Genomic DNA, 25,685 nt, shown 5'->3' with positions numbered 1-25,685 from the left:
ACGTTTTTCTTCTTGAAAACATCACGCTTTTTTAACTCTTTGTTTAAGAGGATCTCTTCCTTAGATATGCAAAGTGGGGGTCCGATCAAAGAGGAACCTTCTCCTGCTAAAGAGGGCCTGGGGGAGGGACACGGCTAGTAGAAAGCTGGGAACCTGTCAGCAGCAGGTAAGCACCTTCCCACCGCCCGCACGTGGTGTGAGGTTATAGGAGCCTGCAGCGAGGAGCCCCGGTGAGGCCGTGTGTCCCAGCTCCCCCCCACCCCCACCCCGCCGGGCCTCAGGGCCCTCCTCTGTAGCAGGAGTGAGCTCAGATGAGCTGGTGCTCCCAGCTCTCCTGCACCTTTCACTGGAGATTGCTGAGGATTCTGAAGAATTGCTTTATGTCCTGGTAAGTTAAGCCCAGAGAAACTGTAGACAGTTGGTGATTTGTACTCTCTTACAGCCGAGGCTTACAACAGTATGTCGATGGAAAGGCAGAGAGGGTGGCAAATGACCCTGTACACACTCACGATCAGGGGTGTGTGTGAGAAGCGTGTGCGGGGGGCCCCCGGCTGTTCCCTCCTGCCGGCCTCCAGCCACCGCTCTGTGGCCGCAGAGACTGAGCGAAACTCCAGCTGGCCCAGGCTTCCCTCGCTTCCCTCCCGTCGGGACTTCTCACTGTCCAAGCGAGGACCAGAGTCCTGCTGTTTTCCCTCATGTTTCAGCCTTCTCTCCAGCCGCTTTGCCCTTCCCCCTCCTGGAAGCCTTACTTACCCTTTGCTTCTATGCGGACCTGGACACTTGATGCCATTGATGGGTTTATCTGGAGAACGTCTCTCCTTATGGATTGTAGGCTATGTGAGCCACAGGGCTTTGTCCCTGCTGGCTGTCACCTCCCTGGTACCAGAGTGTCTGGCCCTTAAGAGGAACTTAGCATAGATTGGTGGACCAAACATCTAGCACTGGCAGGTGTGTGCGTCTGTAGAATGGGGCAGTTGGCCCTTCACTCGTGGGTGAGGGCTGCTGGGTCCTGACCTTCTGTCTGTGCAGCACCCTTGAACTCCACCCATGAATGATGGGAGTGGTTGCCGCTTAGCGGGGGGCGTCTGTTCTCCGCCAGATGCTCGGTGGGGTAGGTCCTGGGGGGGGCCTTCTGAGCCCTCCCGGCAGCCCCATGGGGCAGCTGCTTTTGCCCTGTTCTGCAGCAGGAAGGAGGGCTCAGAGAAGGGTAGAGTCTTGTTCTTGGCCACGAGTGAAGTCAGCTCCATCCCAGCTGACCCATGTCCCGACCCAGTCATTTTTTTACCTTTTACAGCGATTTGTTTTTGAAAGAGCACATGTGCCTGTGTGCACGTGCACACACACACGCGCGCGCGCCCCCTCCCCCACCTCCAAACACACTCGAGCCGGGGAGGAGGCATAGATAGAATCCCAAGCAGGCTCCGTGCCATCGGCACAGAAGCCGATGTGGGGTTTGATCCCATGAACCGTGAGATCATGCTTGAGCCGAAATCGAGAGTCGGACACTTAACCTACTGAGCTACCCAGGTGCCCCAATCCCTTCCTTTAAAAAAAAAAACAAAACAAATTTGATCAATCACAACACATTTTCATTTTTTTAAAAAATTTTTTTTCAACGTTTTTTTATTTATTTTTGGGACAGAGAGAGACAGAGCATGAACAGGGGAGGGGCAGAGAGAGAGGGAGACACAGAATCGGAAACAGGCTCCAGGCTCCGAGCCATCAGCCCAGAGCCTGACGCGGGGCTCGAACTCATGGACCGCGAGATCGTGACCTGGCTGAAGTCGGACGCTCAACCGACTGCGCCACCCAGGCGCCCCTCACATTTTCATTTTTAAACACGTGATAAATACCACTAATGTCTCAGAATCCAGAGAAACAAAGTAGTTTTATTAACCACCTGACACACTTCTGTAATACTTTCTCTCCAACATTTTTAAGCTATAAACTGATATTTTCTTTGTAAGACAGCAATATCTTGTCATTTTCTCTGCAGAGACTAGAAAGGTAATTCCATTGTTCTACGTGGTTGATCAAAACTTGTTTTTTCCTAACATTCTATTAGAAAATTTTAAAAGAGTTATCTTGAAAAATTTTGCCATAAGCACCTGTATACTCATTGCATGGAGTCCACCATTAACAGTTGACTATACATTTCTCTTCCATCCCTCCACCCATCCCTTTCGCTCTCTTCCTTTATATCCCATCGATTCATCTTTTAAAAATGCATTTCGGGGTGCCTGGGTGACTCTGTCGGTTAAGCTTCTAACTTTGGCTCAGGTCATGACCTCACAGCTTGTGAAGCTGGATCCTGCTTCAGATTCTGTGTCTCCCTCTCTCTCTGCCCTTCCCCCCACTTGTGCTCTGTCTATTGAAAATAAATAAACATTAAAAACAATTTTTTTTAAAAAATGCATTTCAAACTAAATTACAGTTATTAGTATATGTTTCTTCCTAATGACTTTAGTGAGGATATCATTGACTGGAGTTCAGTGTTTCTTACTTTTTTAAAAAAGCTTTTGATGGAAAGTTTGCATAGAGTGAAATGTAGACATCTTGACCGTATGCTCACTGAGTTCTGACAATTGAACACACTTGTGTAGCAGAAAACTCAGAACTTTGCCGTCTCCCCAGAATGTTCTTTGATGCTCCTTCTTGGTGACTCCCTACACCTCTACCTCAGAGATAGTCACTGTCATGTTTCCCCCCATCGTAGAATATTTTTAATTTAAAATCTCAAGGTTATGGGGCACCTGGGTGGCTCAGTCGTTTAAGCGTCCAACTCTTTATTTTGGCTGAGGTCATGATCCCAAGGTCATGGGATTGAGCCCTGTGTCAGGGTCCTTACTGAGCTGCTTAAGATGGTCTCTCTCCCTTTCTATCTACCCCTCCGTCACTCACTCGCTCGCGCTCTCTCTCAAAAAATAAGTAAATAAAAGCTAAGACAAAATGTCGAGGTTGTTACATTTATTTTTTGAAAGGGTAACTTACTCCTGCGTGTAATTGGTAAGGTATAAAGTTGTACAGTAAAAAATAATTCTGTCCCCCTCACACCCTTGCTTTTCAGTGTCCTTCCTTTGAAGGCATTCACTGTTGCCAGTTTTCTGTGTGTCTTTCTAGAAATGGTCAATGCAGATGCAAAAGCACACATGCGTGTCTGTCTTCCAAGTCCTTGATGAAAACAGTACCTCAGGTCGCCTGTTGTGTTGTGTGTTTGTTGTCATTTGACACTACATCCTAGAGGTCATTTATTGCGTATCATTGCTAGTTCCCTGGCTCTTACCGCCGTAAATGGTGCTGCAATGTATGTTCTCGGACAGGTGAGTGTACCTATGTAATTCATGCATCTTTATTACTTGGAGAGAAACTGGTTGTCCGTTCTTAGTTAACTGGGTATTTTCCTCATGCCCCTTCCCTGAAATTCCTGTTCTCCTCCAACCATGCATTTACCCATTTACCCATTTCTTTTTTTCTTTTTTAACATTTGTTTATTTATTTTGAGAGAGAGAGAGAGAGAGAGAGAGAGCAAGCGTGTGAGCACAGGCAGGGAAGGGGAAGCCGGGGCGGGAATTCCAAGCAGGCTCCATGCTGTCAGCGCAGAGCCTGATGGGGGCGCTCAGTCTCACGAACCGTGAGATCATGACCTGTTCCGAAATCAAGAATTGGGGGCTTAACTGACTGAGCCAGCCAGGCGCCACTATCCATTTCTGTGTGTGTTCATCTTTCTAGCCAATGGGAATATTCATTGAGCAATCACTAAGTGCCTGGGACCAGGATGGGCTCTGGAAATATTGTCCTTGAGATCCTCATGGTCTTTGGGGAGAAGCAGACACATGAAAACCCACATCACAGAAATGTAATAGTCCGCATTTGTTCAGGCTTCCAGAGTTTCCCGGAGGACAGCATAAAAAACTCTCCGAAGCTCTTCGTTGCCAGTTCTCTACTCCCCACGGAGGGTCTTTGACCTCAGCTGATTTTTTAAACCATGCAAATGCCTCTAATTGTTTGTAAAACAAAAGAACAAATAAATAGATAAACCCAGAAGCCTGAAAGTGGTCCAGCCCTGGGCTGGTTGCCTCCTGTGGGGCCGGGAAGCCCAGGCCAACTTAGTACTCAGAGCACAGCCCTGGGTCTGTCTGCTCTCTGGCTTGGCCAGCCACGCTGGAAGACAGCTGTGCCATGGCACATTTTGTTCCTTATTAAAAAAACAAGACGAGAGAGCAGGGGTACAGTTGGGCTGGGAAATAGTTGTGTTTGGCAACACAAAGTGAGAGCTAATTGCTTAAGGGAAGGCTTTTCGACAAGAACCATGATGGAGAAGGTGACTGTGGAAAATGTAAACCATGGGTGTCATTTCGTGATTGGGACACAGGTTTGCTGCTCCAGAACGTCTGCCTTTTGCTTTTCTTCTGAGCGGTAAATCTGAAAGCCGTGTAATTAGAAGAGAGAGAGAGTACAGTTGTCTTCCTCTGGTTTTTCTTAACTCCAAACTAAGTTATCCTTATCATGCACGAGGATTGCAAATTTGCTCCGAAGCAGTTTAAAAATAGACATTTCAGCGTGGAAAGACAGCTCACATCATTCTCCGTCTTGGCAGTCACAAATACTTATTCAGCGTCCTCAGTGTGACGGGTGCCGGGCGAGGCTGCCGTGACATACAGTGCGCGTGTCCCCCAGCTCACAAGGAGGGACCGGTACACAGACTAACCGGAATGGATTAATGGCCAGGCGCACAGCGTGAACCATAGAGGTGGCAGCGGAGATGTGTTTAGTTTCTGTGGTCTAGGCGGGTGTCTCCCGGGAACGCACATTTTAGCTGAATCTGGAAGGGCGTACAAACAGGTTGTGGGAAAGGGGTAGGGGAACGTGACTTAGGATGTTACTTGCTGCACACGCGATTTGAGGATTACATGTGGGAACACACTGGCACACAGTAGGTGTTCAACACATGTTGGGTGGTCCTTCCCATCTTTGTTGATTGTCTCTAATAGGGCACCCGGAGACAGGTTGTCACGGGGTAGGTGAGGAAGAAACCGGGATTTATTGAAGCCAGGTGACTTCTCTCGCAGAACATCCCATTTTTTGTTAGTCCACTGAGACTTGACGCATTCTGCTCAGACTCTAGGCTGACGCGTGTATTATCCGAAGGTGGGAAAGGACCTGGGGTTTCCTTGGGAGAGAGCCAGCCACTTTGGACTGGGTCAGGCCCGCGCCTTGTTCCTCCAGGCCGGGCATCTGCCAAAAATCACCCTGTCCCGTCAAAGAAAACAGGCTTGTTAAGGAAGGCTTCGGATTTTAGACTCACGTGGACACTTGTGCACATCTGCTCTTGAGCGATTGAGTCCTTCCGGGCTTCCTTCACTCCATCCGAGGTCTCTGTACCAGCAGAGCCCCTTCTGGGTGAATCTGGGTTACTTCATCTCCTGGGCTTCTCCTTTTGCAGAAGCAAAATGCAAAGACCGGGGATTTTGTAGTGGGAGGCGGCGTAGCTTTAGGGGTAAAAAGTGCCATTCCCTCCTCGATCACTTACCAGCCGAATGACCCTGGGAAAGTTACTTTTTGGGCTACCTATTGCTGCATGTCAAGCCACCCCAAAACTTAATGACACCAAAACACAACCATTTTCTTGGATTTCATGGTTCTGGGTGTAACTGAGTGGTTTTGCTCCACCATACGCTGCGGTCTGGGGCTCACCTGAGCTGGACATCCACGATGGCGTGCTGATTCATCTGGTATTTGGTGCTGGCCTCCTGGCATCTCTGTTGCTTTTGTTTATTCACGCTGAATCCCCTTGTCCTTGCCTGCGGAATGGGGTGGACGGGGAACCCCTGTGCCCACAGGGCTGGGATGGGGAGGATCTGGGATGATTTGGATGTGAAAGCACTTTGTGACGCAGGAAGCCTTTGATGATGCCTGGTGGTGATGTGTCTGTGTTTGCAGCCCCTCGGGACTGGAAGTCAAGACAGCTCCAAGGAAAGGGAAGTTTCTCTGTCCACTCTCGCTGCCCCTACTTGCATCCTGATTCTGAAAGGGGGAGGAGGGAAGAGATTTTCCTGTGGCTCTATAGCAAATTTCAATGGTGGACAGATTGCGAAGGAAGAAATACATGGGGGTCTGGAGGCAGGAGTCAACGAGGGTGATGAGCACAATAGTTGTGTGCCCTGCTAGGGTGACAAGATGCATGATTAGAAAGAGTCCAAAAAAGAAGATTTGCAGTTCACCCAGGTCCCCAAAACCCAAGATAATAAACTCAGAGCTTAAGGTGTGGTTTTTCTGAAACTGGGCCATGTTACATTCTCCTTTGTAGAATTCCTGGCTTGAAAAAGGCAGTTTTCTAGCAAGGCAGTTTTCTCCAAGTTGTGGGAGACCCTAGGGCTCTTTCTAGAAATGGGAGTGTAGCTGGCTCTGCAGGACCTCCACCTCCCTTTGCTGGGCTTGGCCCTTGTCTTCATTCTGTTACCTTTTTTTGAATTCTGCCCTCTGCTCACTGAGAATGAACTGTTCACTGCGAAGTCACTTTAGTTCACCTGTTGAGTTATAAAAAATGAACTGGAATGAGTAAAGTCTATATATGGACTTGTTTTTCATAGACCTTAAAGATTGCCTTTCTTTTACATTTTGAACAGTTGTCTTTGAGTGGGGATGAAGGGGCTGAGCTTGATGTTATTAAATAGTATAGTTAATAGTAGTTAACTATGATAACTAATATTATAATAGTTATAATATAATAATTATATTATATAATATAATAATTATAATATATAATATAATTAGTTCTTTCCTCTCTTCCTCCTGCCTTCCCTTCCTGTTTAAATAAGCACTTACTTAGTATGTTTGTTACTCTTTTTGGCCAAGTCTCAGTTCTTTGAGCCCTTATCCCAGGTCTGAGGAATTCTAGGTCAGAACAGCAGGGTGAACCAGCGTCTGGATTCCATTTTGGCCCAGTTGTGAGGGGCTACGGTGAGCTGGCCTATCTCTGCTCCCCCGTCCCCAAGCAGCTCGTGAAATCCTGAGTTTGGAAAGACTGGGGAAGCTTCTTTGCTAACGCAGCCTAGAAGAGTGTTTTCTGTGAGCCTCGCCTGCCTCCCACCCCCAGCCGTGTGTGTGCAGCACCTGGGGTGTTTGTCCAGGAGGATCCGGGAATGCTGGCTGCTCTGTGTCTCCAGAAACGGGCTCTGCCTTTCCTGCACCCACATGCTGCCACGTGAGTCCCCAGCCCACAGGCCAGGCGGGGACCCGCCTTTTCTCCAGGGCCTGAGAGAAGTGAATGAGAACATCCGTGTTGCTGATCCCTGTTTTATGCCCCCTGTTGAGGGTGACGCCAACACAGGCCATATCCTAGAGACGTGTCCCTCCAGGCTTTCCTTGTAGCTTCGGGCGGTCACAAGGGATGTTGTGGCCCATGTCCTAATTCAGAAGGGTTTAACACCTTCCGGCTACTTAGATCCATTGCCCAAGATGATTCTTAAAAATCAGCACCCCTGAGAGTTAACGTATGTGTGAAGAAAATACTGCCTTCTGAGAATCGATTCCTTTTTAGAAGCGGCTTTCTTTGTTCTTAGCCTTGTAAAGTGATGTCTGTCCTTAACACCGTCACCTTCTCTTTTCCTTGAGTCCTTCTGGTCTCCTTTCCTTCAGCTTTGTGGGGTCGATCCAGTCAGAACCTTCCCTCTTGCGAGTGCAGCTCCCTGGGTCCGAACTCTGTTCGCTTCCAGTGTGAAACCAGGCTGATGGAAAGATGGCGTCACCATGCACGAAATGGTGTGGCAGCCGTCTTCAGTCTGGCAGTCCCTTCTCCAGTATGCGTACCTGCTTCTCCTGTCGTGCCCGAGGAACCTTCCCCAGACCCGGGTGTCAAGGGGGAAGCTCGGAAAAGAGAGGCCAAGGGCCGCCCCCACGGCCATGCCAGAGAAGGTGCTAGAGTCCTGGCCGTGCCACGGGGTTCCGTGTGGAAGAGCCAAGGGGAGCGTGGTGTGTGCGCGGTGCTGGGCCTTCAGAGCCTCCCCTTGTCTTTCTGCATCCCGGACTCCAGAGCATTTGAAGGCAAAGTCTCTACTTTTTTCACGGCTTTCTACATTTCAGCCAAGTGCATTTTGCAGGGGGCGGGCTGGGCATCAGGCAGAGTATTTTATTTACTTTACACAGTTACACGAGAGACACTTAACACATAATATGTGTCTGTTTACGGTTACGTGATCAATGCACTTTCAGTGTAGAAAGTCCAGAAAAGTGCAATCCATGTGACCTCTCTCTCCCCGGTGTCCCCTTTCCCCTCGTTTCATTCTGACCTTACTGATGGGTGGACGTCTTAAGTCGTGCTTAAGAATTCACAGTTCCAAGCAGCGTTTTGTGAAACAGAGGCAAGGAGCTGTTGGCTATGCCATTAAAAATCTATCAGAAGCTCTCTTCTGGCGGGATAATACACTTTTATTTAAATGTTCAATTGGCAGTATGTTATTTCAGAACTCAAATGATGTAAAAGGATATTTAGTAAATAGACTCGTTTTCTTTTTTTAATGTTTTATTTTATTCTTTATTTTTGAGAGTACAAGTGAAAGCGCTCAGGAGATACGTAGAGAGAGAGGGGGACAGAGGATCCAAAGTGGGCTCTGTGCTGACAGCAGAGAGCCCGACGCGGGGTTTGATCCCATGAACCGTGAGATCATGACCTGAGCCAAAATCAAGAGCCAGATGCCTAACCGACTGAGCCACCCAGGCACCTCCAAATAGCCTCATTTTCAGTGTCTTCTGCCGGCTGCCCAGGCCCCCACTCCCACACCCCGGTGCCCACTGGGTGCTCCTTTTCTGGGTGTCTTAAATTTCCCTGCTAGTGTTTCTCAATGCAGGAACAGACGAATACAGCTTGATAGTTACCTCTGCACTTGTGCGTTAAGGATAGTACGTTAGACCCACCACCTGCACCCTGCTTAGGCTTTCTCTTGATCTTTCCTGGAGATCTTTTCATGACCGCACACGGAAAGCTATTTTGTTCTTCAAAAGCACATTTAAAATTTTTTTCTAAAGCAGTTCATTCGAAAGATAGATTATTTTAGTCTTATGGAAATACAGCCAATGCAAATTTGGTCTGTTTCTCTCCCCACTCCCACTCCTACTGTATTATCAATGATAGCCACTGTTAATGTTCTTCTGTATTTTTCCAGAATCATTTTCATGCTTTGTACCCTCATGAGTGTGCACGTGTAACCTATTTTTTGTTCAATCTGGCCATCTCGTACACACACGCCATCATTTCCTGAATGGTTTCTCTACAGTTGGACCTTTAGATGATTTGCAAAAATCTCAGCCATCGAAAGAGGAATGATCTTTGATGTAAATTTTGGTCTGTGTCTTTGGTTATTTCCTCCAGAGAAACCGTAGGAATGAGGTATCTGGGTCAGAGCATGTGGATGTTCTTAGGGATTGGGGGACACAGTGTCATGGCTTCCCTAATAGATTAAACCGTCTTCCCAGCCGTCCACAGGAAAAATGACGGACGCCATAACAGAAGGGCCACACCAACCAGCCCAGTGAGTTCCTGGTCCCTTTAAGCTGAAGTTTTCTCAGGTTGCGGGGTAGGCATGTACCTCCTTGTTGGGGTTGAAGGAATCCCTCCATAGCAGCTTCTAAGCCAAACCTGCTCATGGAGCCCATTTTAATTGCTTGGCTGCACACATCTGTCCAGGGCTCAGGTTGGGTGTCCTCCCCCTGGGCTGTGGGGAGAGACGGCCTTTGGGTTGGCAGGACAGATTCTCTGTGTCAAGGATAACAGAACATAGAGCTTTTCTCCGTAACGGCCATACTGTTAATACAGTGCAGTTACCGTGAACGTCCTACCTCCCAGGTGTTGTTCTGGGTACTCTGTAGGCATCAGCTCATTTTGTCTGTAGGTGAACTCTGAGTGCTATGACTGTCCTGCCTGTTTTACAGGTGAGGGCAGTGTGACCAGAGGGGGCAAGTGATTTGCTCGTGGCTACAGGGTCAAGAACAGCTGGGGCTGGGGTTGACCCTGAGCCTTGTGGCCCCAGAGTGTAGGCTCCATAATCACGGCATCCTCCTGCCTCGGAGAGAACCCACTGTGTCTTTAAGGAGTGCCTTCTGGCATCTCCAGCCCCCAGGAAAGGGTCCAGGTCTCACCTCCTTCCACCCCACAGCTGGTTTTCCCTGTGTTTGCTGAGGGTTGTTTGGCAGAAAAGCCTTTGCGGTCGGACAGATCTGAATTCAGACCCACTTCCTGCATGTGTGGCCTTGGCAAGGTCTCAGCCTCCCTGAGCCTGTTTGCTCATCTATGAAGGGGTTGGGGGGGGGGCAGATTGTTATGAAGAACGATGCAGACTGTGGTAACAGGAAAGCTCTGACAGGTGTAGTGTGTGAAGTCAATGCTCTCTTCCTCAGTTGCCCACACCCTCCCCCTTTGCACTCTTTCCTCTTGGTTTTGATCCACATCCTTAAATTCTGGCCGCTTCAGATCCGATCAGAAGCTCATGCCGTGGCCGTGACCGTAATACCGCCATTTATTGAACATTTGGTGCTGACCATTTCAGTACCTGCTTTACGGGGTACCTGCCATCCTGCCAGGTAGTGGAGTTTCTTGGACCGAATCGTGTTCTCCTGGGGCCCTTCTGGGTCAGGAACGGCAGCTGTGCTGTGCCTTCCAGGTGCTGGTGTATCGTGACAGGGAAGGATGGAGCTGTCTGGGGGCAGACGTTGACCTTTTGTGTTTATGTCCTCGGTGCGTCTGTGTTCATCATGGTGGCAGTGGTTGTTTTGTCCACTACTCATCTGGTATCTTGTATCTCAGATCCTAACCAGGTCTTTAGAGCTCCAAAATTACACGATTTTATAGGCCTGCTATTATCCCGATAGGATTAACAGTCCTTTTTCTGTGAAGGTAATCAAGATTCCTCATGGTGACATATTTTTATTACCCCAACACCATCCCTAACCATCCTTCCACACAGTCTCTTCTTGTTTTCCAGTAACTGCTTTCTCACCTTGTTCTGAACAGGAAATGTGTAAGCCTCATTGGGAGGCAGGATTCTTGCATGATTATGCCAACCACGGTAACCAGGATGCATTTTCTCTCTCCCTTCTCCCCTTTCCTGATGGCAGGTGCCCGGAGATTTGAGCCAAACATCCGAAGACCAGAGTTTGTCGGATTTTGAAATGTAAGTCCACGGCATCTACTCACGAGGGCCCCTTTAGAAGTAGGACTCAGTGGTTTGGCTTGTCTCCCAGAAGACCACGGTGGGGGGAAACAAAGATCACTGTTTCAGTCTGCGCAGGGCAATTTGGTTATCATAGAGGGAGAGGCTGTTCACCTGCAGCCCAAGTCTGGCCTTCAGATGTGCCGTGGTTCTCTTCTTGGGTATTAGAAAACAGTTATATTTTTGGCTGACATTTTAGACTTGGAAGCTATCACATAAGAATTTAAATTTCGCTTTAAAAAGAAAACAAGGGGGGCTCCGATCCCTACCAGGCCACAGTCAGAGCCGAGTAGCAGCCGCCTCCTTCACACAGGGCAAGTACTCTTTCACTTACCACAGTCCCCCCTTTTCCCTGTTGCCTGACTCTGGCCTGCTGCCCTCATTTCTTTCTCTGTGTGTCTCCTGGAAGAATGAGTTCGCAACCCCTGAGTTAATGGAAACAGCAGTGGTTTGGTGCATGGGTCTGATTTGTGACTGGATGTGACTCTGGCTGGTGCCCCTGATGATAAGCTCCTAAAGAACTTAGTTGGTCTTCAGACTGTTTCACAATCAGGTTGCTTTGGGGTTCGGGTACTCGTGCGTAGTTCCTCAGCCCAATGAGAACAGTATATACTTTACTTCTTATTTTTAAATACATATTTTTAAATGTTTATTTTGATTGAGAGGGAGTGTGCACCAGTGGGGAGAATGGGCAGAGGGAGAGGGGGAAGGAGAGAATCCTAAGCAGGCTCCATGCTCTCAGCACGGAGCCAGACTTGGGGCTCGATCCCACCAATCATGAGATCATGTCCTGGGCTGAAATCGAGAGTCAGATGTTCAACTGACTGAGCCACCCAGGAGCCCCTCTTCTCAAGTGTACTGGTACGTTCTCCAGGATAGATCCTATGTTACACTACAAAACAAGTCTCCCTCACCTTAAAAAGATGGAAATTCTAGGGGCGCCTGGGTGGCGCAGTCGGTTAAGCGTCCGACTTCAGCCAGGTCACGATCTCGCGGTCTGTGAGTTCGAGCCCCGCGTCAGGCTCTGGGCTGATGGCTCAGAGCCTGGAGCCTGTTTCCGATTCTGTGTCTCCCTCTCTCTCTGCCCCTCCCCCGTTCATGCTCTGTCTCTCTCTGTCCCAAAAATAAATAAACGTTGAAAAAAAAAATTAAAAAAAAAAAAAAGATGGAAATTCTAGAAAGTACCTTCTTGGACCACAGTGAATTACTAACCAGAGGGATTTGTCTCTGGGTCATCTTGCTTCCATGCTGTGTCTCCAGGACCTAGAGTAGCCACTGGCACATAGTAGGTTCTCATTCAGCATTTATTTAATGCATGAGTGAGCCAACAAAAGACGGAACAAGTGAGTTAATATCAAGGAGGGAAATGGCCCTGTAAACAGTTCTCATGCTGTGGGGTGAATGTTCTGAGACGGAGAAATGCTGAAGCCAGTCGGGGATGTCTCACACTCACTGATCAGGAAGGTGAATGCAAAGCAGATCGTTGGGTCCGCTGGTGCCCGACCCACCCCCGGACAGAGATGCAAGGGAACACTTTAGGCGCTAGGACCCTTGGGAGGACCTTTCCAGGAGGGACGGGGAGGGATGGGAGGGGTGCCATTAATGTGCAAACCAGCTTGACGGCTCAGAATTGCCATTTGGACTTGGAGCTCTGAGAGCTGATGGATGCTTTTGCCCCGTGGAGGAAGTCAGCACCTCAGCTCGGAGCTTGGAAGGATGCCGCCTCAGGAGAGAACCATCTCTCTGTGAGACTAAAATGCTCTCTACGCCTGAGTTGGGGAGACCACTGAGTCCCGGGCTCTTCCCCCATCGTCTCAGATTGTGTTGTAAGCACAGAAGTCTGGTACATCTTTGTGGGCTGCTCCTTAGAGAGAGGGAGAGTTCAGGAGGGGGCCCTGAGCCCGGGCACAATGCGAGGTGGAGGCCCCTCCCAGAGTTGTGCGGTGCCCTCGTGATACCCGTCAGGACTGACCCTCAGGTGTTAGAGACAGGGTTTCCAGCCTGCACGTCTGGCCTTCAGCCTGGTGGAAGATCACTGGAGTGGGCCCGTGTACCCAGCGACTCACAGCTAGGTGACAGCCGTCATGTGAGGCAGAGCTCACATACCCCAGGGGACCCTTGAAGGACCCCTTAAATATCCCATGAGGATTCCCTGAGATAATCCAGGGAAATCATGAAATCATACGTTGTAGGTGCTCAGGAAATGACTTGCCCTTGAATTTAAATCTTGATTCACTGGAGCCACACACAGTGGTTTTGGAGAGTTGCAAGGCGGGTATTTGCACCTGGCTTCCTGGTATCCCAGCCTGCCATTTTCTCTTTCCCCTACCCCCACCCCAAAGAGCCGTTACCTGCATCGCCATGGATGTCGGTCTCCTGAGCCCCTGGGTGGAGTCTGATCTTAAAACGGGGGCCGGGGTGTAGAGGGGCACAGCGAGGAGACAGTGTGACCCCTCTGGGTGCCCCAGGTACCCTGCAGTCATCAGGTCACATGACCCTCCACACCGCCGTGGGGGCCTCCAATTATTATCCCTCTTTTCAGAGGAATAAACTCAGGTTTAGAGAAAGTAGGAGTCACGGTGACTCAGTTGTAAAGCTAAAGTCCATTTCTTATTCCAAAGTACACACTGTGTGTCTGAACAAAAAAATACACATAGACTTAAACTAAGTCCCTGAAGAATGATCCTGGGGGCTGGGCGAACACGCCTACCCAGGCCCTTCGTCTTACTCGTAGACATGATCGATGTTGTCCTAAATTCTGGTGTGTGATGCCTCTTAGAGGAGAAGTCTGTTTTCCTGCTATCCTCATTGTAAATTGAAATGACTAATTTTGATCTTTGGTTTTGGTCAGATCAAACCGGGCGCTGATCAACGTCTGGATCCCGTCAGTGTTTCTGCGGGGCAAAGCGGCGAATGCCTTCCACGTGTATCAGGTGAGCGTCTGGTTTTCGGCCAGATGTCACTGCTGGGGTGGAACCAACAGCCTTTTGTTGCACTGTGGTGCCTCTGCCTCTTGGCCACGGCCTCCCGATGCCAGCCTCCCAGTTGCCGGGCCTCCCTGAGGAAGGGGTCCTTCCTTCATGCAGACAGGAGGGGCCGGGGTGGAGCTTCCTCGTGTCGGTCAGGCCCGTTGGTGCAGATGCTGCAGATCTGAGCTTGGACAGCGGGAGCCAAGATGGGATTTGTCGGCTTGTGTTGCAGCCAGAGAGTCTGAGTGTACGTGCGGCCCAGGCATGACCGGGCCCGTGGCCGGAAACCTGCTGCCATCCGCTCTGTCCTTTGCTCAGGCGTCCTTCTCGGGCTGGTGCTCTCTGCGGGTTGATGGGTGGCTTTCAGCCTGTCTGGGTGTTTCAGTGTCTCTCCCGGGCCTGTCTTGGACCAGGATCCCCTTCCTGATCCTCAGGGATGGGTGATGGACCCGTGGGATGGGCCAGGTTTGGATGGGACCCCTGCTGGTGCTGGGGTGTGTCTGATGGAGGGAGAGGAGTTCTTCTCTGAATGAAAAGCCGGGTACTCTTCTCAGCAGAAGGGGCAACAGTTACTTGACGTAACCCAAAGAGCAGACGTCTCCTCCTCCTCGGGGGAGAACTGGTCGGCTCCTGGCTGGGACTTGGGTGTTGGGGACTGAGGGGCCTGTGCGTGCTTTGGGGGTGGTTTATCCCCAACACGTGGGACCCCAGTTTTCCATATTTCCTGATTTCCCGATGCCTCTTTCTGTCCTGCCTTCCTACCATCTTTTCCTCTCTTGTCTTTTACTTTTCTTACCTTGGATTCTGATCTCCAGCCAGTGGTGTTCACCTGTCCTGGACTGCTCTGTTTTCACCACTGTCTCTTAGCTGCTTCCTGCTTCCGTCTTCTTGTGTCACGACAACACAGACAGAGACAGAGCGAGACAGAGAGAGACAGCATGAACGGGGGAGGGTCAGAGACAGAGGGAGACACAGAATCCGAAGCAGGCTCCGGGCTCCGAGCCGTCAGCCCAGAGCCCGACGCGGGGCTCGAACCCACGGACCGTGAGATCATGACCTGAGCTGAAGTCAGACACCTAACTGAGCCACCCAGGTGCCCCACGTTTTTGTTCTTACTCCCCATCAGCTCTGTGAAAAGTCTTGAGTTTTGTTGCTTTTTTTTTTTTTTCTTAAGTGGGGAATTGACCATCAAAGAAGACATCTTCTCACCTATTAAGATATTTTTCTCCAGACGCTGGATGGTTAGGGAAAAAAAAAAAAAAAAAAAAAGACACTGACCTTGAAGATAGGAGCCCTGGTTTCAGTTTTGTAACCTTAAGTGAATCTCCATTTCCTCACGAGTAAGACGGAAATACTACCACTCCTTGCCTTGCAAAGCTCTTGTCAACGTGAGGGGCGTGTGGCGGGTGGGACACATTCTGTATTCTCGTCTTGGAATTTCTGCTGTTCCCAAATGCTCGCCCTGTGTAGCCTTCGGTGGCAGGCGTGGTGGCAGGTGTGTGGTTTATAGGAACAGGCATCTGTATGGGACACGCATCTTGAAATCTCACAGACAGGTGAGCTAGGGTTTGGCAAGGAAGCTTGCACCAGAAAGCGACTGGAGTTTACTTGTTTGGCAACGGCACTTAGTAAGTAACTCGTCAGTAAGTGTTGGAGAATCTGAGTGCTCCGGATGCTCTCACCTTTGGCTTAAGAAGAGAGTTAGACGTGACAGATTTCCATACATCTCCTTGGTTCTCTTTCTCTTTCGATGCCACACCAACCAAAAACCGTCTTCGGTGAGTGTCCTTTCAGTTCTGCTTTGCGGCCATCCGAGAGCCGGGAGGTGTTGCCCAGGGGGTGAACAAAGTGAAGCAGAGAGCTTTATCTTAGACCAAAATTGAATTGTGATATGGGGGGTGTGAGGTAGCACCTCTTGAATGCAGCTGTCTTTCTCCTCTTAGCTAACAGTGCTTCTGGTCAGTATCTCACAAGCAAAATCCACACAACATGTTTGGAGACATTCGAGAAAGCTTTTTACGGGGTTCTTACCGTAAACGATAAGCGAAAGAACAAGTCACTGAAAACGCTGGTACCATTGGACATTATTTTTCTTAGTTTAAAAAATGCCGTCTGTATATTTCCCCAAAAGATTTGAGATAATTTCTAGAGGAACACCTGTAAAAGAATGATAACATAGACGTAAAAAATGAAATGTCAGGGCCTGGGAAAACGTAAACTGGTAACACTCCCATTAAGGAAATCACGGAACTCTGTCATGAGATCCTACACCAATGTTCTCGTTGCTTTGTGTATTTCCTCTAGGCTTCCTGGCAGCCAGGGTGAAAATGGAAATGTGCCTATTTTGGATACTACCATTGCTAATGAGAAGAAAATACATGAGCTCCTCAAAGGGAGCTCTAAAAGAAATTTCCACACAGAGCTGTAGATTAAGCAATATTGAGGGATGTAGTAGACAGTCCCCAGTTACATGCCTGTGACAAGTCCCTGTCAGGTTCCATCACATCTCCCTCAAAGGAAGACAAGCGTGTAACCTCCAAACAGATATCAGTTCATTCGAAGAGCCAAGATCAAGGGATCATCGTGTGTAGTTTTCTCAGTAGATCTGTGCTTTCCAATACGACAGCCACTAGCCACACATAGCCATTTACATTTAAATGAACTAAAATACAGTAAACTTAGAAATTCAGTTCAAGTCCACTAGCCACATTTCAAGTGCTTAACAGCCATATGCTGCCAGTGGCGACTTTATGGGGCAGCACAGTTATAGAAAGTTTCCATCATTGCAGAAAGTCCTCTTGGGCAAAACAGTGTCTCCAAGAGTGTCGGAAAGCAGGATAATTTTATGTGTGCTTAACCAGGTTCTAGAAAGACAGAGGCTGGACATTAACAAATCCTGCTGGGAGAAAGCCACTCCGTTTTCAGCTCTTCCACGGTTTGGGATTACCAGGGGGAGAAAGTCTTCAAGTGTTGACCTTGTGCCGTCCACACCCTTGAATCTTTCTGTTCGGCGGTGACAGGAAGGAGCAGACTTGAACTTGATCTTACTTGTTGTCTTGTTTTAATTGTGTTTAGTTTTTACATTTCCCTTCTAGTTAAGGCACAGAATCCTGTTTTCCATTTACCACAGTGATGCATTTTTTTTAAGTTTTTTTTTTTTTTTTGACAAGGGGGTGCATGGGGGAAGAGCAAAGGTCAGGTGGTGGGGGGAGGGAGAGAATCCCAAGCAGCCTGCATGTTGTCAGCCCAGAGCCTGATGCGGGGCTCGAACCTACAAACCGTGAGATCGTGACCTGAGGAGAAATCCAGTCAGACGCTTACTGACTGAGCTACCCAGGCACCCTGCATTTTCCTTCTAAAATAAATTTAAGAAGAAACAAAGAGACTCTGCTTGAAGAACAATGCTAAATAAACGATAATGCAAGCAGCCAGAGTTTGGGACAGTGTTATGTATTTGGGAAACACCGCGCTGAGGGAACAGACCGCTTGCAATAAAACAGTAATGGGGAGAATACTAACAAGAAGCCGTAGCAGCCGCTGCCTCTCGCTGGTGTGTGTGCATTATGTCAAATAGCTCATTGAGTCCTCAAAAGCACCCTGTGAATAAACTCTTCTTCTCCCCATTTTATAGATGAGAAAACAAAGGCACGGAGAAGCGTGGCATTCAGTAACATTTTTGGAGCCCAGATAGCATTTTCTCACAAGGTGCTGGTTTCCAGAGGTTCTAAGACTGAGGGTGAAGCTCTTTAAAAACCCAAGAGGCAATTGGGACAGTTGCCTTCAATCTGAAGGGAGGGGCCCGGCCTGCCTGGGTGGCCGCCCGCGTTTCTGAGAAGGTGGACCGCTGCAGCCCAGCAGGGAGTTTTCTCCAGAACTGCGGTGGCCACTGCAGGGCCCAGACATGTTACCCATCGAGCCCCCCGCCTCCACAGGCCGGGCCGAGACGGTCTTGCTTAGGGAAGTTGTCCGAGCAGGTGTTGGCGTTGGCTGCTCTGGCCGTGGGCGGGTTTCAGGGAAGCTCCTTCAGAGCTTCCTGTTTGGGCAGCGTCAGGGCCTGGAGAGCCTGCCCGGACGCCTGGCAAAGGTAGTCCTAAATGCCAGACGCGCTGAGATAGCCCACCTGATGCACGTGGTACCAATGGCTTTCACCGTTGGTGTGGCGGGAAGAGGTCTGGAATTCTATTTTGCGCACGGGGTTCTGGCAGGCGGGCCATCCCCGGACGGGGGTGAATGCAAGGTCTTAAAAAGCGGCTTGCGCCTTTGAGCGCCAGGATTTCCACGCTCTGTCCCCGAGTCCGAAACGGGGGCTGAGGGGTGTTCTGGCACTAGCAGGAAATGGCCGCGTTTGAGCAATCCTCAGGACAGAGGTAAAACGGGTGTCCAGAACCTTCCCAGTGGAAGGTTTGTGTCCGTGAATGTCTCTTATGCTTCTGGCCGCTGCTGATGCTGGGCTGCTAACAGACACCAGCCAGAGACACAGTGATTGAACAGCAACACGTGACCGGGAGCAACTATTTATTTCATTATATCTTCAATTTTTTTTAATGTTCATTTCTTTTTGAGGCAGAGAGAGACAGAGCATGAATGAGGGAGGGTCAGAGAGAGGGAGACACAGAATCCGAAATAGGCTCCAGGCTTCGAGCCGTTGGCACAGAGCCCGACGCGGGGCTCGAACTCACGGACCGCGAGACCCTGACCTGAGCCAAAGTCGGACGCTCAACGGACTGAGCCCCCCAGGCGTCCCATGGGAGAAACTGTTTAATAACTGGTTTTCTTAGTTTCTCTCTCCTTCTTCTCTCTGTGTTTACACAGCATTGTGCTTGTGGGCTCGGTTTTCTGTCACTTCCATATCATTTGTTGTTAGTCACTTAGCACCTGGTTTGTACCTTAGCAGTTGTTTGATCTTCTTCTCCAAGTACCCCCGCTTCCGAAGAAGATTGAGGTCCGCCGTCTTTAATATTCTGCTGTAGTGTTCATGAAGGCATGGGAGACCTTCAAACAACCTGCCTATTTTGTTCTTAAGCAAATATTACAGGCACTAAATTGGAATGAAATAATCCATCCATGTGCTTACGTTCAGAACCCTTAAGTCTTTGCCTTTGAAAAGTACTGTTGGTGTAAGTACAGCCGAAACCCGTCCTCCGTGTGGGATTGATTTCAGACTTTGAATTCAGCCACCGGAAACACTGCCTACTGTGAAATACTCCATTTGCACAGCACAGCTAATTAGGTCTCCTTTGTACATATGTAAAAAAAAAATCATTGCTTTGTTTCAGCCAAGCTCTTCCCTTCTGGATGGAAGAGGTCCCCTTTTCTAGAAGCCACAGCGTGTGGTGTTGGTTAAAGGTGCCCCAGGAAGGCCCAGTGAGTATTTGTGGTCTCACCCGGAAGGACCCCGTGTCACCTGGGCAGTCCTTTTGCAGGTTTATTCCATCGGGGCGTGTTTTTGTATGTGAGGCCGGGAATCCATTCTTTCCCCTGTTAATAACACATCACACGGTCCAGGTGGGCTGCACGGGGTGTGGAGGAGGGTGACGCGTTTGTACTCGAGGCTGCAGGCTTCTCAGCCATTCCTTTTCATCTGCTTTCCTAAGAGGCTTACCCCGCGGGCCCTCCAGTTCTCTTCCCTGCGGCTCTGTCTCGAGGCTCGCTCTGCCGCTCTGCAGAGAGGGAGGAATTCGTTAAGTGGAGACGGATGAGACAGACACAGGACCCACAGCTGCAGTAACATGGGCTCTGAGAAGCCTCTGCCCAGTTCCGGATTTGGGGGGAAACGGACCGGCTCTGAGGCAGAGGTGAATCTCTCTCGTCCGCGTCTGCTCCCTCCTGCCACCCCTGTTGTGCCCGAGGCAGGCCCTGGGATTGCTCAGTGTCGTTCTGGCCCCGTCGGCCTTTGTGCTGCATGGTGGGCAGCGCCCTGGGATGGCTGGCCTTGGTGCTTGCGGTCCCTCTCCTTGAGAACGAACCGTCCCACCAAGTGCAGCACCTGAGCGCCTCTACGGTTCACGGCACGTCGGCCTCCCACTGTTCTGGGATGCTCAGGGCTTCCGAGAGAGCCTGAGACCGGCAAAAAGAAAAAGCACATCCCTTTGGACGTACAGGTCCCTGTTACTCTCTGTTACTGCTTGTGTCTTCCCAAGCAGGAGGAACTACTTTTTCGCTTCACAGTATAAATCCTGTATCCATCCGAAAGCTGTTTATCGAGGGTCTCCTGTATGCCTGGCTTGTGCTAAATTCAGCAGAGCCAGCGGTGAGCGAAACCTCCTGCCCTCCCCGACCTGACCGTCTGTGGGGGAGACACATGCTGTGGAGTAAACGTACCTCTCGTCGTAAGGGCTCGGGAGAGAGGTACGGGTGGGAGGGATGGAAGGCCACTCACCTCGCACAGCGACAGGTCCCGTGTTGGGTGCGGTGTCTGACACGCCCCTGTGAGATGACTACCCTTAGCACTCCGGTAACTGCTTGACCGTGATAAGCTACTATACCTGGAAGCAGACATTAAAAGAACATTCAGTTGGACGTCTCTGGGCACGTTCATACGTTGAAAAAAGGCTTTATTTAGCATCTACTTGATCAGGGCCTCTGCATCGTCTACCCGAGGAGCTACCAAGAGCCAGATACTTTCGTCCTCCGTTTCCGGGGCTGCCGAGGAGGTGGGACCGCCATTCAAGCAGCTGAAATGGAAGACGGTGTCCGTGCAAAACTCTGTGAGGCTTTGCCCAGGGCTGAGCTCTTCCAGCCGGGGCGCCAGTGCCCAACAGATACCTGATATCTAATATCCAAATACCTGATATCAACAAATACCAAATCACATGGGATTGCATAGAGGCCTGAAGTATTGAATGCCCAGGCCCCAGTACCTGAGAGTTTGGCCAGCTGGGACGTGCCCACGTGGTGCTGGCTTTAGTCTTGGTATGGACCGAAATTCCTTGTTGCATTGGACCAGTGACATTATTTGTCAGCATCTCCAAGGTGCCTGTTCGTGATTCCTTCTCTGCCCTTCCTGGAGAGGTTTTCCTGAGATGGTTTCCTGATACAGCTTCTTTGTCAGGAGCTGTGAGCGGGGCTAACGTGCAGACCCAAACGCACGTGTGTCCTCGGTCCCTGTCACTGCCCGAACTACAGCTGGGGGCTAGTTTCCAGATGGGTACCGCCCCCCACTCCGATGTTCCCATTTGCTGGCCCCTGTGCTTGTTCCCTCGTGGGCATGTTTACGTGGGGAGCCGTGACTTGGGCCGAGGGAACGAGTGGAGGCAGTCCCGGGTACTTGGATGGCAGGGCCCTCAGGATCCAGCCATCACCTCAGCAGAACCCAGCCTGATCCTCTGACGTGACCCCCCCCCCACCCCCGTTTGCAACCAGGCCGGGGCTTCTCAAATCGGGACAGTGTGGGAACGAGCTGACCACCCCTCTTCTGACCAGGATACTAATTCCCGAGGTAACACCTGCCCTCTCCTGGTCATAGGAGAGCGACACCCAGCTCCAGGGCTTTGCCACCTGGGGCACATTAAATCGAACGCAGTGCAAGGAAGTGTTGAAAGCAAAGAACTTGTGTCACTTGTCACAGGTAAGGAGACGGGGAGACGGGTCTCAACACACCGTCTCTCCTTGGGGTTAGTGCTGGAAGCTTTTATTCAACGCATCACAAGGCAAGGGCAGGGAGTTGGGTACATAAGCAATCGGTACGTTTTCTGTTACTTAGACGCTTAGGTTCACCTGCGCCTGTCATGCTTCTGTCATGCCCGTCAGCCTGCTAGTGTGCACATCGTATGTTCGACCCAGTGGTGGAAACCCCCGCCCGTAGGAGGAGAGCTGAGACTGTAACGAGCTACAGGTAACTGGGGCAACGTGGGGGCTTCTGCGCAGGCCCTGAGCTCCCTTCCGGCTCAGACGGTCTCACGCAGGGGGTTTTCAGTGGAACACTTGGCCATATGTGTCCTTGGTAGGAGCTGTAGCTTCTGCAAACCAGACACATTCTTTTTCTGCCTTCGTCTCTGTCCCCTCCTCCCTCCTGCTGATAGCTTTCAGTCCTCCCAGCAACTCTGCACTGAGTCCTGACTAACAGAACTTAACAAAGGGGATTCATTGGCTTGCCTCATGGAAAAGACCGAGGGCAGACCCAGCTTGAATCTCAGGGACTCTGTGTCCTGAGGGCTGGTCTCCCATCTTTTGAGAAAGTAATTTTTCCCTTGCGTTGGCTTTGTTCCCAGCCGGGCCGCAGTGGCACGAGTGTCGGTGGGCACCTACAGGCTGACCTCCCTTCGGCTCAGCTGACCCCAGTGGAAAAGGCCCCTGTTCCTTTCGACGCTGGCAGCAGTCCCGGACCTGGTTCTGACTCTCGGTGGCATGGGCCATACCCCTGTCTGCTCATTGCCTTGTCCAGGCGGATGGCGTGCTTTTGGGTTGTATACCTACTCCTGCCGCTTAGGGCAGTGGAATAAGGGTGTTTCCCCAAAGGAAAATGAGGATGCTCTGACCGGCAGTGGGGGGACTTGGGCTGTGCATCACCTGGGCTTCTCAGGAGCCAGCTTGCTAGAAGACATCTTCACACCAGGGTTTCTCTGCTGCAGCACAATTGACATTTTGGATTGGATAATTCTTGGTGTCGGGGGGAGGAGGAGGTCTCACCTGTGCATGAAAGGATGTTGAGAAGCATCCGTGGCCACTACCCACTCACCACCCACGCCATCTCTTCGGTTGTGACAACCCACAGTCAGTTGGACGTCTCTGGGCACGTTCATACGTTGAAAAAAGGCTTTATTTAGCATCTACTTGATCAGGGGCTCCGCATCTGTCCCCTGGGGGCATAATTTCTCTAGGCTGACAGGTACCGCTCCACACGGATCCCCCGAATGCTGTTACGGTGTTATTTTGTTGAACGTAGATGGGATCCTGTGATACATGCCTTCTTTCTCAGTACTCAGACCTCTCTCTTCCTTACTCTTGTTAAACTTCGCCACATTATTTCCCAGTATGAGGGAGCCTTTACTTAATGGTCTGATGACGGACATTTTAGACTGTTTTCATTTCCTGGCCATTGCAGACAAACCTCCCAGACTGTTCTCGTACAGACCTCTCTGTCCATATCGTAGGCAGGTCTTTAGGATAAATGACTAGAAGTGGATTTGTCAAGGTGCAGGATGTATACCTTTTTTATTTTAAATAGGCCTAGCTAAATTGCTTTCCCAAAGGCTGAACCAATTTTCAGTCCTTCCAATGCCATAAAGGAATATTTTTGTCCCCATGTCCTTGCCGTCACTGGGTGTTATCAATCTTTTAAATATGACCATTCTGATAGGGGGAACAATGACATTCCATCGTTGTCTGGATTTGCATTTTCCTTATTGCTAGGGAGGGTGAGCATACGTCTGTACTTTAATCTGCCGTTTGTGTTTTGCGCGTGTGTGTGAATTGCCTGCTGGTGTCCTTCCCTATCGTTGTATGGTACTGTTCATCCCTCTCTTACCCATTTGTAAGAGTGCTCTGCATAGTAATCCTTTGTACTATACGTTTCAGGCTTTTGCTTGTCTTTTAGCTTTATAATGAGGATTATTGAGTGTTCTTCTATTTCCTGGTCTTCACATCTCGGGAAACCAGGAATTTCTTGGTTGACCTACCGAAGCATACTGCGCCTTACTTATTCTACGTGTGGTTTCACCAGCCCTGAGGTATTGTGGATGTTCTTTCCATTTTAGAGGTGGACAAAGACGTGTTCACAATGGTAAGGAAATAACTTGTCCGAGGTCTCAGCGCAAAAGCATCAGAGCCAGATTCACTGTTGGTCTCCCCACCCCAAGTCTGGGGTTTTCACCTGGACTAGCAGCTGCCTCCCAGAGGACAGAATGGAGACCAGAGAGGGGAAGTTGGAGACAAACAGGTTTGGGCTCATCTACTGATCTCTCCAACTGTGTGTTCATCTCTCTGTGTGTCCATCCATCCTGCAGCGGGCTGGGTGCTGGGGATATTGTGAAAGATAGAGACGGAGCCTTGGCCATTGACGACTTGATATAAGATTGAATGTGGAGAGCTGTTTAATGGCAGAGTGGGCTTATCAACTACTGATCTCGACTGTGCGGGAGAGACCACATGACCACTGAGGCCCCTTTCCAAGTTTATCAGTTTGTGAAAACTTGACTGTCTGATCTTTCTGGTCTGCATGGGTAAAAAAGGAATTTTTTTCTGATTTTGATTTCACAGCCTGAAAAGCAGACACACAGGTGCTCATCCATCTTGAGACTGACCCAAGCGTGAGAAGCAGCCAACATGCCGACTGCCCCCAGCCTTGGACTGCTTGGAGGAAGCACCTTCTGGGCTCCTCACAGCCAGCAGAGTTAGGACTGTAGACTAGGACTTGGCCAGAGAGCCGGGTGCTGCAGAGCAGGGGTGTGCCAGAGCCCCGTTCCATGCCATGGTGGCTCAGCAGAAGCCAGAAGCCCAGCTTCTCTCCATGGTTCTCATGTGGTCATCATGGCCTTGGCTGCCATGTTTATACTTGAAGTCTAGACCCAAGGCTTGTAGCGCACCACCCTGTGCAGTTTGTAACCTATAGCTTCGTGTGGCCCTGCTCTCCTGAATCCCTGCTGGTCCTCTGGCAGGAGGTCAGCCCCACAAAGCCACCGCTGTGTGTCATTTTTACTCACACCTGTATCTCCAGTGCCTAGAATTGGGGAGCAGGCTCAGTACACGTTGGATGGGTGGATGGATCAACAAACCATGTTGACTCTGATTCTCCAGTAGATTCTGATAGGCCCCTGTCTTCAGAGTTCTCACTTTGGATTTGTTATCAAACTCTTCCCCAAACTCCTTGGTCCTCTTGGATCATTTCTCTTGTTATTCACTCTCAGCCTTGCCTCACTTTCCTCACTGATTAAAACAACTCCCCGCATTGTTTATTACTAGCCCCGCCCTGGTTCAGGAAGGTAATAAGCTGTTTTATGGTGTAGTAATGGTTTTAGTTTTCTCTAGAGTTCAGTGGTCAGGGCGGTCTGTACTGCTGACTGTAATCCGCGGACTTTCCCAGAATCACCTGTGCACACTCGGGGCTCCAGTCCCAGCACCTGCCCCAACATTTTAGGTACTGGGACTAAGAGTTCAGGATTGGCAGGCAAGGCCTTATCAAGGTCCAACAGTAAGGATTCATTGAACTCCTATGAATCAGGCACTGTGCTGGGTCCTGGTGATACATCAGTGAACACTGTACAAGGTACCCCCACACTGAAGTTTATAATCCCACCAGAAAAGAGCATTAAACATACTAATGTACGCATAACATACAGATAAATCTATAATTACAAACTGTTGCTATGAACAAATGCTGCACAGGGTTCCAGAGATTGTAAGAAAGGCCCAGTTACACCGGGATTAAGAATGGAGTTTTTGAGAACATCTGCTCATTCCTGCACAACAATTTGGAGTTAAGTCAACAGAAGAGGAATAGCCCAGGCAGAGGGGATTTCCTTGAAGTAGGAAAGAGCTTGGGGCATTAGAGGAGTTGGAAGGCTGCTGCATCTGA

General features: G+C 49.9%; 1 protein-coding gene across 4 annotated transcripts in view; it reads left to right on the top strand.

Moving 5' to 3' along the window:
* Window positions 1–25,685, top strand: part of SNX29 (sorting nexin 29) — a 497,953-nt gene that overhangs the window by 349,295 nt on the left and 122,973 nt on the right. For 3 of the 4 annotated variants that reach the window (XM_086691206.1, XM_086691205.1, XM_086691203.1), the window contains 2 exons: window positions 11,110–11,165; window positions 14,056–14,137. The exons of the other annotated variant lie outside the window; for it this stretch is intronic. In XM_086691206.1, the coding sequence (XP_086547332.1) occupies window positions 11,110–11,165; window positions 14,056–14,137 (138 nt within the window). The remainder of the gene's footprint in view (window positions 1–11,109; window positions 11,166–14,055; window positions 14,138–25,685) is intronic. 4 annotated transcript variants of the gene reach the window in all.

Source organism: Puma concolor, chromosome E3, assembly GCF_028749965.1.
Source record: "Puma concolor isolate L17-30 chromosome E3, mPumCon1.1.hap2, whole genome shotgun sequence".
Lineage (NCBI taxonomy): Eukaryota > Metazoa > Chordata > Mammalia > Carnivora > Felidae > Puma > Puma concolor.
The sequence above is the reverse complement of the archived record's forward strand: the minus strand, read 5'-3'. Positions and strand labels throughout refer to the sequence as shown.